The sequence below is a fragment of the Trypanosoma conorhini genome (assembly GCF_003719485.1).
Source record: "Trypanosoma conorhini strain 025E chromosome Unknown Tco_14.4_contig_00057, whole genome shotgun sequence".
NCBI classification, from domain to species: Eukaryota; Euglenozoa; class Kinetoplastea; order Trypanosomatida; family Trypanosomatidae; genus Trypanosoma; species Trypanosoma conorhini.
This window is the reverse complement of record NW_021704139.1, coordinates 39,246-51,991: the sequence shown is the minus strand read 5'-3', so window position 1 is coordinate 51,991 and position 12,746 is coordinate 39,246. Positions and strand designations below refer to the sequence as shown.

General features: G+C 63.9%; 6 protein-coding genes across 6 annotated transcripts, besides 10 other annotated features; all 6 read right to left on the bottom strand.

Moving 5' to 3' along the window:
- Positions 1-179: 179 nt before the first annotated feature.
- Positions 180-211: a microsatellite.
- Positions 212-1,458: 1,247 nt separating this feature from the next.
- Tco025E_01670 (putative serine/threonine protein kinase) lies at positions 1,459-3,165 on the bottom strand (the record flags this gene model as incomplete). Its single annotated transcript, XM_029368607.1, has 1 exon — positions 1,459-3,165. The coding sequence occupies one exon, from the start codon at positions 3,163-3,165 to the stop codon at positions 1,459-1,461; it is 1,707 nt and encodes a 568-aa protein (XP_029231412.1).
- Positions 3,166-3,275: 110 nt separating this feature from the next.
- Positions 3,276-3,306: a microsatellite.
- Positions 3,307-3,523: 217 nt separating this feature from the next.
- Positions 3,524-3,563: a microsatellite.
- A 229-nt stretch (positions 3,564-3,792) lies between these two features.
- Positions 3,793-3,833: a microsatellite.
- Positions 3,834-3,862: 29 nt separating this feature from the next.
- Positions 3,863-3,887: a microsatellite.
- A 141-nt stretch (positions 3,888-4,028) lies between these two features.
- On the bottom strand, positions 4,029-4,631 carry Tco025E_01669 (uncharacterized protein; the record flags this gene model as incomplete). The annotated part of the gene is made up of 1 exon (XM_029368606.1): positions 4,029-4,631. The coding sequence occupies one exon, from the start codon at positions 4,629-4,631 to the stop codon at positions 4,029-4,031; it is 603 nt and encodes a 200-aa protein (XP_029231411.1).
- Positions 4,632-4,814: 183 nt separating this feature from the next.
- Positions 4,815-4,933: a microsatellite.
- A 23-nt stretch (positions 4,934-4,956) lies between these two features.
- Positions 4,957-4,993: a microsatellite.
- Positions 4,994-5,018: 25 nt separating this feature from the next.
- On the bottom strand, positions 5,019-6,989 carry Tco025E_01668 (putative protein kinase; the record flags this gene model as incomplete). Its single annotated transcript, XM_029368605.1, has 1 exon — positions 5,019-6,989. The coding sequence occupies one exon, from the start codon at positions 6,987-6,989 to the stop codon at positions 5,019-5,021; it is 1,971 nt and encodes a 656-aa protein (XP_029231410.1).
- Positions 6,990-7,176: 187 nt separating this feature from the next.
- Positions 7,177-7,198: a microsatellite.
- A 286-nt stretch (positions 7,199-7,484) lies between these two features.
- On the bottom strand, positions 7,485-9,182 carry Tco025E_01667 (uncharacterized protein; the record flags this gene model as incomplete). Its single annotated transcript, XM_029368604.1, has 1 exon — positions 7,485-9,182. The coding sequence occupies one exon, from the start codon at positions 9,180-9,182 to the stop codon at positions 7,485-7,487; it is 1,698 nt and encodes a 565-aa protein (XP_029231409.1).
- A 368-nt stretch (positions 9,183-9,550) lies between these two features.
- Positions 9,551-11,206, bottom strand: Tco025E_01666 (uncharacterized protein; the record flags this gene model as incomplete). Its single annotated transcript, XM_029368603.1, has 1 exon — positions 9,551-11,206. One exon carries the CDS (start codon positions 11,204-11,206, stop codon positions 9,551-9,553), a length of 1,656 nt encoding a protein of 551 aa, XP_029231408.1.
- Positions 11,207-11,400: 194 nt separating this feature from the next.
- Positions 11,401-11,425: a microsatellite.
- A 137-nt stretch (positions 11,426-11,562) lies between these two features.
- Positions 11,563-11,597: a microsatellite.
- Positions 11,598-11,604: 7 nt separating this feature from the next.
- Tco025E_01665 (protein phosphatase 2A regulatory subunit B) lies at positions 11,605-12,729 on the bottom strand (the record flags this gene model as incomplete). The annotated part of the gene is made up of 1 exon (XM_029368602.1): positions 11,605-12,729. The coding sequence occupies one exon, from the start codon at positions 12,727-12,729 to the stop codon at positions 11,605-11,607; it is 1,125 nt and encodes a 374-aa protein (XP_029231407.1).
- Between the last annotated feature and the right edge of the window lie 17 nt (positions 12,730-12,746).

Below are 12,746 nucleotides of genomic sequence, written 5' to 3'. Positions count from 1 at the left end.
CTTTGCCCTGACGGCGCGCCGCCGCCCCTGCCGCGGGCCGCGCCCCGCGTGATGAGCAAGCAAAGAGGGAATCTCTTGTCGAGCGGGCGGGCCCGCGCGCCCACCGCGCTGACATGAAACACTTTGACCTACGACAATCCATTCCATTCGGTCGCTGAGACCCCCGGCCTCCCCCTACCGTGTGTGTGTGTGTGTGTGTGTGTGCTGTGTGCGCGCCGGCCCCGTGATGACTGTGGCAACTCTCCGTGGAACCCGCGTGACGCCAACCGCCTACGAACCTAATACCAAGGCTGAGGGCCTTCCCCCCTTTTTCTTTTTACCCCCGCCCCTCCCCGCGCGGCATGATGACCGAACGGACGAACAACTCGGCGGAGCGAGACCCGTGACGACCAGACCCCATTTTGCTTCCTCACTGACCCCTTTTGCCCCTCCTCCCCCACCCCCGTTCGTTCTTCGCTTTTTGCCCCGCGGCGGGCGCGGCGCGCTCGGGCGTCGGGAGGAGTCGGGGGTGCGCCACTCGGGTTTCTTTCTGTTTGCCGTTTCGTGCAGTAGCCGGGTCGCTGCATGCGCCTCTCTGTTTTTTGGTGGGTATCGGCGCGTTCGCCATGCTCCGCGGCGCCCTATGCGTTGCTTGCCCGTTTTTTGTGCTAGTGCTATGTGGCGAAAAAGAATGTGAGGAAAGGTGGCAGGCTGTTACTCTCTAGTTCCTTTCAAGGCGGCGTGTTTCGTAGCGCCGCCAAGGGCGCGATCACAAGGAGGCACGCATCGCAGCACTTTGTGGAAAAGAGCGTTCCTTTTTTTTTTTCGTTGTTCGTTTGTTTTGCTTTACTTCCAGTTTGTTGAACAGCATGCCGCGGCACGACGTGGGAGCTCGCAACACATTGGCATTTTGCCCCGCCGCCTTTGCCCGCACGGCGGGGCAGAGCCTCACTTGCGTTTGTGTTGCTGCTCCCATTCGCACCGCCGGTGGGGGGGGGGGGGGGCGTGGACGCGCGCGAGCGCACGCAGGCGGGGAGTGTGCGCACAATATACATACATATGTACACGCATGCAGAAGTGTATACGTGCAAATGCGGGGGTGTCTAGGAGCACGCGCGCCGCGCCCCTCTGCCGTTTTCTCGCGGAAGTGCAGGTGGGGGGGGGGGTTTGAAGCAGCCAAAAAAAAAAGGAAACTGAGAGAGTGGGGAGGGGAAATTAAAGAAAAAATGACAATAAGCGAACGAACAAAAGAAAAAAAAAGGGGGTGGGTGGGTGGGGAAAACACACACGCATATATACACAAGTGTAACCTAAAACGACAAGACACGAGTCTTCAATTCGTTGCGAAGAATCGCTGCGACCCGCAGCCGCAAGCAACAGCGGCAGTGACCATGACCAGCCAGATGGTGAGACCACTTGCGAGTGGGCAAGGCAACCTGGTGAACACACGCACACGCACGCACATCCCTCTCTCTCTCGCTACCCCGCGCCGCCCTCGTAACGCACATTGGCAGGCAGGACGATCTCCACTGCCACGGCGTCCCGCTCTTCGCTTTTGCCCTTTGCCTTGCGTTCTTGCAGCGCCTTCGCCTTTCGCTCCCGTATCATTTCAAGCATCTTTGCACGTTCCTTCTCGCGTTTTTCGCGATTCAGCTGTCTTCCTTCCTCTTGTTGTTGTTGTTGTTGCTGCTGCTGCTGCTGCTGCGGCGGCGGCGGCGGCGGCGGCGCGGGGGGCGAGGCATGCCGTGCCAGCAGTGGGTGGCTGCTCTTGATGCGCCTGAATGCCTGCGGGGCGTTTCCGTTTAGGTTGTGCGCGGCGGAGGGTTGGCGGACTAAAGGTGAGGCGTTCTTCTTTGCCGGCGTTTCACTTTGCTCCCTTTTTGTGGGGAGGCACCTCGTGCTCATGATGCGGCGCCGGGATCGAACCGCCGCCCCGCCACGCTGCGCCGGCACCACCGTCTCCTGCGCCCGCGCCTCCGGCACGAGGCCTGGCCGCAGGCGGGGCTCGTCGTTGTGCGTCGCCGATGGCTGCGGTGCCGTTCGCTTCGGCGACGCCCCCGCAGCGACGCGCCCGCGCTCGCGCGGGGCGTCCGCTACTGAGGAGGCCGCCGGCGCCAAAATCTGCTCGTCCGACTGGCGAAACTTCGTCAGGTAGCGCTCGATGACGCTCACGTCGTGGTTGCGTGCGTGAATCCAGTCCGCTAGTTTGTTGTCCGACCCGCCGGTGCCGCCGCCGTGGGCCTCGGCTGCCTGAACCGCCTTCGCCGGCGAGGGCCGTCGCAGTGGCTGCTGCTGCTGCGGCTGTTGTCGCTGCGGACTTGCCCCCGCCGCGCGTCTGGGGATGCCGGGCGGCGGCTGCCTTTCAATCTTCTCACGCTCCGCCGCGCCCTTTGCGGCCGGGGGCGAGCGGGTTTGAATGGCGCGCTCCGTCAGCTCAAGCGCCTTGGCGAGGCCGCAGCGCTTCTCCGGGTCGACGCGCAGCATGGACATCGTGATGGTGCGGATGTCGTCCGGGGTGTTGGCGGGCAGCGGGGCGACGTCGCCGGCGGTGATCTGCTGCACGAGGCTGGCGAAGCTACTTGGGGTGAAGGGGCGCCGCAGCGCCACCATCTCGTAGAAGACGCAGCCGAGCGACCAGACGTCGGAGGGGAAGCCGTACGGCGTCCCCATCAGCAGCTCCGGCGAGATCCAGATCGGGGTGCCGACGAAGGTCGACGTCAGCGAGGCCGAGCGCAGCAGCGCCTTGGCGGAGCCAAAGTCGCCGAGGTACAGCTCCGTCGCGTCCGCGTTGAGGAAGATGTTGCTCGGCTTCACGTCGCGGTGCATGATGTTCTGCTGGTGGCAGCACTGCAGCGCCGCGAGGAGTTGCCCAAACCAGCGCAGCAGCCGCATCTGCTGCGGCGGCCGCTTCTCCCGCCGCAGCTGCCCGAGGTACGCCTCGAGGTCGCCGCCCTCCGCGTAGGCGAGCACGACGTAGAGCGCCCCGTCGTGGACGAAGGACTCCAGAAAAGGTATAATGTTCGGGTGCCGCACCCGCAGCGACACGTTCAGCTCCTGCACCCCCTGCGTCCCGTCCATCAGACGCTTGATCACCACCTTCTTCTCCTCGTCCTGCTTGTCTACTGCCAGGTACGTCGCCGTCGTCCCGCCCAGCTGCCTTACAATCGTGTAGTGATCCATGCCCATCCTCGCGGCCTCTTCCCTCCCTCGCCTCCTCCTCCGGCTGTTGCTTTTGCCTCCCTCCGACTTCTCACGGCGGCGATCTTCGCAACGACCGCCCCGCAACAATAACCACAATAATAGTACTATATATATATATATATATATGTGCGTGTATGTACAGCACTGCAGATGTATAGTTGGCCCAATGCTTATCCCGCTTCGCCTCCCTTGATGGCTCTCGCCGTGTACCCCACACGCCCCTTTGCCGCGGCAGGACGGACGCCTTGCTTCGGCTGTGCGTGCGATATATGAAGCACGCACGTCCACACGGCCCGTCGCGGGAAAAGGAAGCGAGGAGGCTGCGGGAACGGGGCGGCAGCAGAAGAAGAAAAAGATTTAAAAAAGAAGGAAAAAAAAAAAAACAGCAGTCAAGAAGGGGGCGAGTGGGTGGGTGAGTGTGCGTTGACAATGAGGGCGGCTGCAGCCCGGGCCCTGAACGTCGGCCACTGCCCCCGCCGCTCCCTCTCACTTTTTTTTCTTTCTTTTCTTTCTACCCGCTTGCACGCACGCACGCACGGCGCCTCCCCCGTTACAGCACAGACACATGCATCTAAAAAAACAGCTCGCTTCATGCGTGCGTACGCGACGCAGACAACAACAACAACAAGAAAAAAAAAACGAAGAACAAACAAGTCTCTAATCGCACACACCTAGACAGTTGACATATATATATACACACATACATATGCCCATGTGTGACGTATATGTTGTGCCCGTGCGTGTGCGTGCACCTTTAATTGTGAGACATCGTAAACTCCGCCGTGGCAGGAGGCGGCAACACAAATCTAACCGTCCCTTTGCACGACACCTGTTTCTCTCCTTCCCTCTCACTGATTGAATTCGTCAACAAGAAGAATACTTTCACCGGCGATGTCCTCTAGAGCGCCGCCGCGCTCGGCTTCTATCTGCGGCATGTCGTAGGCCGGCAGCCGCTCGGCGAGGGCGGCGTGCCGCTTCTCCGCGGTCATCTCCATCTTCGCAGTGCGCGTCTCTAACTTCATCACCTTCGCGTCCCACTCCTCCAGCTGGCACTTGAGGCGCGTCAGCCCACCCTTCGCCTCCTGCAGCCTCACGGAGAGCGACTGCCGCTGCTGCAGCTCCCCGTGCACCCGCTGCATCTCCTCCTCCCGCTCCGCAATGGCGGCACGCAGCCGCGTCTCTTCAGCGTCCAGTGCGGCGACGCGCTCGCGCTGCGCCTGCCCCTGGGCCTCCTTCGCGCCCACCTTCTCGTCCTGCGCGGCCCTGCGTTGGGCGAAGCGGAGCCGCTCCGGCTGCAGCTGCTCCTCCCGCCGCCTGCACTCCTCCGTGAGCTGCTGGACGTTCTGCGTCAGCTCCTGCAGCATCCTGCGGCGGAGGTCGACGGCGCGCTCCCGCTCGACGACGATGGAGGAGCGCGCCTGAAACTCGCGGAACGCGGCGAAGTCCGCCATCGCCGCCCGAACCGACAACTTCAGCGTCCTGCACGCGAGAACGGCGTGTGCGTGTGCGGAGACGGGGCACAATGAAAGAAGAGGGAAGCACACCGACACACACAAAAGAAAAAGGTGCGGCGCAAATGCAGGCGCTGTGGGGGATGCAGGGGGGAGGAGGGCAGCCAGAGGCAGAATAGCCAGAAAAAAAAAAGTTGAGAAAACAAACAAAAAACAGGACGAGATGCAAATAAAAACAAAGAAAAAAAACAAACAACACAACACAACACACACACACGCACACACCGCCCCCTTCACACACATGCGCACGCATGCGGGGATAATGGAGAGAGACGGAGAGAGAGATAGATAGATATAGAAAGTATCCTCCACTACACGTACATGTCATCACGTGCCGGTAGCCCCCATGCGCTCCAGCAGGCGATCAATGACGACAACCTCCTCAACAACAGGCAACACGTGCCACTGGGTGCGATCCGGCACCAGCTGCATCACGAACGCTACCTCCCGCTCCGCCACCTCTACGCTTCTGTAGTACGTGTAGACGGCGAAAAAGACGGCAGACCCTAGAACCCCTATCGCCGCCTCCATACGCCGCTGCCGCCGCGCCGCTAATGAGGCCTCCAGGCTTCCCTGTGGCCACCTGGCCGCCACAGCCGAGGACTGGCTGTCGATGTTTGCTTTTTCCCAGCCGGGCGCGGGTACAGGCAGCGGCGACGGCGACGATGAAGGCGGCAGCGGCCCGCTGCTCATTACCGTCTGATGCGTTTGCGGAATGCCAAAGGGTGTGGTAGTGGAATGCCCCAGCCGCGCAAGGCTGTTGTAGTAATATTTTGTGGGTGCGGCCTCGCGGCCAAAACGGCTCTCATGCAGCGCCGCATCCCGCTGCCGCTTCTGCCTCCGCATTTCACTTTGCACCAGCTGGCGGTAGCGCGCCACCTCCGCCTCTATAAGTTCTAGCGGCATGTGACGCATGTCCTCCACGTTGCCGCCACCCGGCTTCCATGAGGAGCGCGAGAAGGTGTCCCCGGCGCCGTCGCCACGCTTTTCCCTCTCCGTGTCGAGGACATACTCCTTGTCGCGTGGGCGGGGGCTGTGGCCCTGGTCCAGGCGCAACGGCAGCGGCGGCACCCACGTTGGAGAGAGGTTCCTGCCAAGGGAGGGGGTGTACGGCGACGGCGGCAACTCCGGCCGCGGCGACGCGAGGACGGCGAGCGGTTCCGCCAACGCCCGCTCCCGCGACGGCGGCAGCGCCGGACGCCGCTCGCGCAGGTACGGCAGGCGCGGGACCGGCGCGTGGCTATGAATGCCAAGCCGCTGCAGCTGCGCCGCCCACGTGCGGGCCGCCTCGGGGTCATGCGCCGTGCGTGACGCCCGCTGTTCCACCACCTTCTGCAGGGAGGCGCTCATCACGGGGGAGCGTAGGATCTCCTCGCAGCTTGGCCGCCGCGCCGCGTCGAGGGAGAGCATGCGGTCGAGCAGCTGCACAACCTCGGCGGGGTAGTGCGCGGGAGGCGGCGGCCGGGCCCCCGCCATCACCCGCACCATGAGAGCCGCGATGTCGCGCGACTCAAACGGGTGGCGGAGGCTCAGCAGCTCGTACAAGATGCACCCAAGCGACCAGACGTCGGAGCTGGGGCTGCAGACGCCGCTCTCAAGCACCTCCGGCGCCATGTACAGCAACGTCCCCCGCACCGCCCCGCCAAAAGGGCCGTTGACGGCGTCGCCGCCGCTACTGCACGTGCTGCCGTCGCCAAACAGTTCACTGTCGCGCCGCCTCGCAAACAGCTGCCGCGAGACAGGCGTCAGCGGTGTGGTGAACGGACTCCGACTCGTGCCGCCCCCCGCCGCGCCGACAAACTCGGCCACGCCAAAGTCCCCCACCGCCACCTCCCCGCTGTCGGAGTTGAGGAAGAGGTTGTGCGTCTTGAGGTCGCGGTGGACGATGCCCTTGTCGTGCAAGTAGTGCATTGCCAGGTTTACCTCCGCGAACCACGCCAGCGTCTGCTCCATCGGCAGGTACTCATCCTTCTCGCGCTGTCGCGTGATGAGGGCCGCAAGGTCGCCGTCGTCGTAGTAGTCCATCACGATGCAGAGGCTGTCTTTGAAGAGAAACGCGTCCCGCTGTGCGACGATGTAGGGGTGGTGCAGGCGGCTCATCACGTGCGTCTCCTGCGCCGCCTCCCTGCGCTGCTCCGCGTCGAGGTCGGCGAGGGCGATGCGCTTCATGACGAGGATCGCGTCATCCGTCACGCGGCGCACCTTGAAGATGACTCCGAAGCTCCCCGCCGCCATCTTCTCCAGGATGCGATACTCGTTTAGCTTGCCGCCGCGGGCAGGGCCGGGAGAGTGCTTCATACAAGGGCCCCACGCACCCGTCGCATGCACGCGTGCAGCGCCGCACGCGCCGTCTACCGACCCGCCCTCCGATATAAACTCCGCGCACCGTAACGCTCCGGGTTTGGTTGCCTGGCGCCACGTACGCCACACACCCGCACCCACACTTTAACGGGTAGAGAGAGGGACTAGGAGAGAGACACACACGATAATAATAATAATAATAATAACTCATCGACAGCCCTTGGCCCTTTCCGGCACGAAAGGGCCGTACGTGAGCCGCAGCACCCACACGGAGTGAGTGAGGGGGGAAACAGCGTCAAATGTGCACGCAAACAGACACAAATACGCGTGTCGCTGTGTGTGTGGTTCTGTGCGGAGGAGGCAGCGGCAACGGCGGCAGTGCCCGTAGGAGGCCCCGCTCTCCAACTTCATTCTGTGGTAAGCAAAAAACAATAACAACAACGACCGACGACGAGGCAAGACACGTACGCAGCTGCACTGCTGAGCCGCGCATCAAAGGCCAAGGCGCCGCCGCTCCCGGTGCAGCGCCAGACGATAACAGTAGTGTAGCCTGGCGTCATCAATGAGAGCAGTAGCCTCGCGATACGGCAGCGGCATGGTGTGAACGTCGTGCAGAAAGGCCGCATGGCACCACGCCTCCCCATCCGCGTCATAATCCTCCTCCTCCTCCTCCGCGTCTTGCCTCGCCGTGCCACGCCGCCTCAGCCTCCGCTCGAACAGCTGCTGGAAGGTCTGCAGCTCCACCTCGCGCGGAAAGACACGCCAAGGAGCGATCTTTGCGCCTTCCGCACCGCAGGCGTCAGAGTTTTCCTCCGCCGCGAAAGTTAACGGCTGCCACGTGGAGGGAGCGAAGACGGCTGCGGCGTGCACGTGCACCACGGGCGGTGGCGGCGGCTGAGGAACATCGGCGCACCGCCGCTTCACGGCAGAGCGGCCCGGTGGCCTCAAGTGCGAGGCGGCTGACAACACCGCCGAGGGATGCAGAGCGGCGGCGGCGAGGTCGCGGCCTTGCGCCACGCAGAATGTGCCGCCCGAGAACCACCCGGTAGCCTGCCGCCGCCGCCGTCGTCGTCGCGGCGGGCAACGCGAGGCGCACAACTCCTGCAGCCGCTCCTTCGCGGTGTTCCGCAGCGACAGCGTCTGCCGCACGTGTTTTCCGTCGGGAAACCGCAGCTCCGTGGCGCGCGTCATGCACTGCGGCGACGCTCGTGGGAGGAACGGCTGCAAGCGCAACTGTTGGAGTGCTTTCCGCACGCCCTCCCCGCGCGGAAGCGGCGGGACGACGATGCGGGGCAACTCGAACCTCCCACCCGCGTCGCCGGCGCTGCTTACGCGCGGCGTGTCGACCACCGCGACGACTGGCGGTGGAGGCGGCTGTGCGGCGGCAGCGCCGGACGGAGCCCGCGTCGCGGCAAGGAAGCACCGCCGCAGCGCCGCGGCCTGCGCCGTGAACGCCGGCCGAACGTCTTCCAGCCAGCCCGCAGCATAAACAGCTGGCGGCACGCGCTCGCGCCGCCGCTGCTGCCGGCACATCGTCCGGCATGGCACAACGGCGGGGTACAGCGGCGTGGCCCGCCCGTCCCGCGACGGCGGCGGAGGTGGCTGCTCCGCGGAGGGCGGCAGCGGCAGCGGCAGCGGCGACGGGGAACCCTCCACTCGCACAGTGACGTCCCACGCGGCGCAGAAGGCTGCGCACATCTCCTCCCACGTCGCGGCGACGTCTTTGGCCGTCACCGCCGGCGGCAGCCACGCCCGGCGGCGAGCCCGCGGCGAGTCTCGCGTCCCACGACGCGGCGCCGCGAACACTAGCGGCAGGTCAAAGTGTGGCAACGAAAGCGAAAGGAACAGCCGCGGCGGCCGCTCCGCAGGAAACTGCGGGGGATGTGGCAGGGGCAAACCCGTCGCCTCCGCTGCCCGAGCCGCGGGCCCCAGCGTCTGACGCGAAGTTCCGTAGACCAACTGCGGCAGCTGCGGCGGCGCTACTTCCTCGCGGCGCGGCGCCCCCTCTGCCCCTTCTCTTGAGCCGCAGAAGGCGGACGGCAGCGAACGCGGCGGCCTTCCCCGCGGCGCTGCCGCGTTGCCGGCAAATGTCTGAAGAATGACGGCGTGCTCGTGCCGCAGCATGTGAAGCAGCGCGAGGCGCATAGAGTCTTCCGAGTTCAAAGCTCTGGGGACAAATTTAAGCGGCATCGCTCTCACGCACGCGTCTGTCTATCAAACCCCTCGACGGCACGGAGGACGCGGAGGAAGGGAGGTGGCGGGGGAAAAGCGGCCACTGGCGCAATCCACCGCACGCGGGAGGAGTGGGGCAAATACACAACATAAAAAAAAAGCAAGCAAACCCACCCACACACAGAGAGAGAGAGAGAAAGGCAGCCAGCGATAAATGCACATACACAAACTCAACTGTGGCGCGACAAAAAGAACAAGCAGGAAAAAAATGAAATAAAGAAAAGAGATTGCGTACAAAAACAAGAAAAACGACTTTACCGCATAAGCCACGCCACAGGGCAGAGCCGAAGCGCTGCATCCGGGGTGGAGCGCACAACATGCATGCCTCACATCGACGTAGTGAGACGCGTAAACGCATTCCGCACCATCGTCACCTTGCACGCCGTGAGGTGTTCACCGAAGAGGTCATTGTACCACTCCTTCCCGTCATCGGTCGCCGCCCACACATCATAGTCGTCTAGCCCGAAATCTCCCTCTTCTTCCGCCTCATCCTCCGCGTCCAGCATACCGCGGCGTGCTGATTGATCCTTTGGTCTTGCGATATCCATGCCGTGGGTCTCTGCCCGCCGTTGCGCCTCGCCCAACTCCTCCTCGGCCTGCTGCGCTTGCAGCAGGAGCAACAAATCCTCCTGCAGGCATGTCACAAGCGTGAGGTGCTCCGCATCGGCTGCCTCTATGTACGACGACACCCGCTGCAGGTTGCGGTCAATTTCATGTCGACGTATTTCGAGGCGCTCTGCAAGTGGCTTCGCCGCGATGCGCCGCTCAAACTCGGCGGCGCCTGCGCGCCCATTCTCCTTCTGCGACGGAAGACGCAGCGGCGGGGTCAGCCGGGGAAATGGGTTTCCAGGCAGAGGGGAGGGCGTTCGGAAGGAGCCCGCGTTTTCGCAGAGGGGCGGCTGCGGCGAATGCGCCCACGAGCGTCGCAGCGACTCGTTCTCCCGCTCCAAGGAGGTGACGCGGTCCTCCACCTCGCGCAACTTCCGCAGCGTCCCCAGGGGCTCACCCCCTGCTGCGCCCAACAGATGCAGGCGGTGCGGCGGCATGAGCGGCGGCGGCGGCGGGGGACGACACTTCGCCGAGGCGTGCGTGGGCCCTACGAGGGAGTCGTGCGGTGACGGGGACGTCGGCCGCGTCTCCACCGGCTCGCTCTCCGCCACGGGCAGGATGCGTCGTATCGTCGACGCCGCCGTGGACGGGGCCCGCTGTGACGGAACGGCGGAAGCTGCCGCTGCTGCCTCCCACGGTTCCGCGTCAGGAGAGGCAGGCACGCGCGGACTCGCAACGTGGCCGTCCATGTACCGCAAAACTGCCTCCACACGCGCATTCCGCCGCGTGGGGCCGGCGTCAAGCTCCAAATGTGCCTGCGGCCGCGACAGCGGGGGTGGCGGCAGCAGCAGCAGGACGTTCTCCGCGCTGCACTGCCGCTCTGCCTCCGCAGCCGACACCAGAGGCAGCGGCCACACCCCCTCTTCGTGTCCCGTGCGCTCGAGCTGCGGCTTCTCCACCCCGGCGAGGCTCGTGTACTGCTCCGCGTGCTTCTCCAGCACAGGCAGCGCACAGCCGGTGGCGGAGAGCCGGAGGATGCGCAGAAGGTTTGTCACGAAGGCGACCTCGTCGGCGTCGCCAAGGCGCAGCACAACATCGCGGCCCCTCAGCATCTTCCAGACCACGTACGCGTCGCGGCAGAGGATCACCTTGGCGATGCGATCGACGCGGCAGCAGCGCGAGACCTTCCCTGTGGGCTTGCAGAGGTACCAGTGGCTGCGCGAGAGCAGCAGGTGGCACGGCAGGCTTCGACCCAGCCGCGTGCGTCGTGTGACGGGGGCGTAGTAGAGGATGACGGGGATCGCGCCCCCGGCGGCCGCGAAGTAGGGCGGCGGCGGCAGCAACGCGCGAAAGGCGTCCCGGGCCTCGAGCCCCACCGCCTCCAGCGGCACGATGGCCAACTGGGAGACGGGGTCGCGGTAGACAGACCTCATGCAGACGCACACACACTCACACACGCTATCCAGCTCTTCTTTTTTCTTCTCTTTTAAACTATTCTTTTTCCCCCCTCACTTCCCTCTTGACGGAAGGAGAGCCAGCGCCGGCGTGGCGGCGGGCAAAAGGGATGTGTGCTGCGCCACAGTAGCCGCGCGCCTCCCCGCCCAAGCAGCTCCGTAGCCGGGGAAGGGGCGGCGTCGGCGTCGTCGGCGGCGCAGTCGAAGCTAAAAACTCGAAAAGAGAGGACCGGCTGCAGTCAGGGGGAAGAAGCCCCACCACCGCCACAAAGCAGCTTCTTTACGGTGTGGGAAGGGCATAATACAACGCAGACGACGCCAGCAAATAATACAGGAAAAAAAAAAGGGAAAACAAGAACAAAAACAAAAAGCGTTCACTACGCGGCCTCCTCCGGCCAGGGAAAGTGGTCGCCAAAAAGGAAGTGCTGCACAACGTTGAACTTTCCCAGCACCTCCGCGGCGTACATCTTTATCATGCCAGTATATATCTTGCGCCAGCTTTCTACGCCGCTGATGTTGTAGAGCATGCTGCTGTGCTCAAAGAAGGGGCCTGTCTTGTTGTCCCGCACCCACGCAACCTGCGCAAAGTAAAAGTATTCCTCGGCGTGAAGCCGGACGGCGTTCTCCTCACAGACGTGCTTTGGCAGGATGACCCCGTAGCCCTTGCCGGTGCTGACGGAGTCGGTCGTGCAGGGCACCTCCTTGTCGATCAGCTGCGCCGCGCCAAAGATGAAGGGGATGTGGTGATAGTCGTCGAGCCCCCACACCCCGTGCGACCCAGCGGGCTCCAGGTGGTAGTGCTTCTGCAGCCGCCGCATAAAGGCGAGGTACGCGCCGAACACATCGAACACCATGCCCTGCCGCAGCCGCCGCACGCGGTCCCTGTCGTCCACCAGCACCGGCGCCGGTGGAGGGAAGCTCAGGGAGAGAATTATGTCAGGCTCCGCCCGCAGCGTGCCGCCGGCGTCGCCGCACTCCTGCAGGCAAATCATCATGACGACAAAGAAGTGCAGCTCGTGCCCTGTGCCGTAGTCAATGCGGGTGCTATTGCCGAAGGAGTCCTTGACGTACTCTGCCAGCTCCACGGCCAGACTGTGCTGCGCCTCCGCACTCCGCTCGACCTTCGTTGCAGGCAGCGTCGCCACCAGCTGCTGCATCAGCGCGTCAACGTCCGCCTCAAGGCGACTGTGAAAGACGCGAAATGCCTTGTTGCCAAACCGCTGCAGCTTCAAGTCCTGCAGCGGTACCTCGTCCACAATCTTGTGCAGGTGTGGGAAGAAGGTCTCAAGGAAGAAGCGGACGGTCGGGTGAAACTCCGCGGGCTTTTGCGCTAGTCGCCCACTTCGTGGCGTCCCCTCGACCGACTCCGAGCAGCCCTGCAGATACGCGATGATTTTCGCGAAAGACGCCGAGTGGCGGAAGACGTCCATCAGCTGCGGGTTCTCTACGATGTGCTTCTGCGGCACCGCAGGGTCCCTCGCCGCCGGCGCGGCCTCCTGCATCGCAGAGCCAAAAAAGG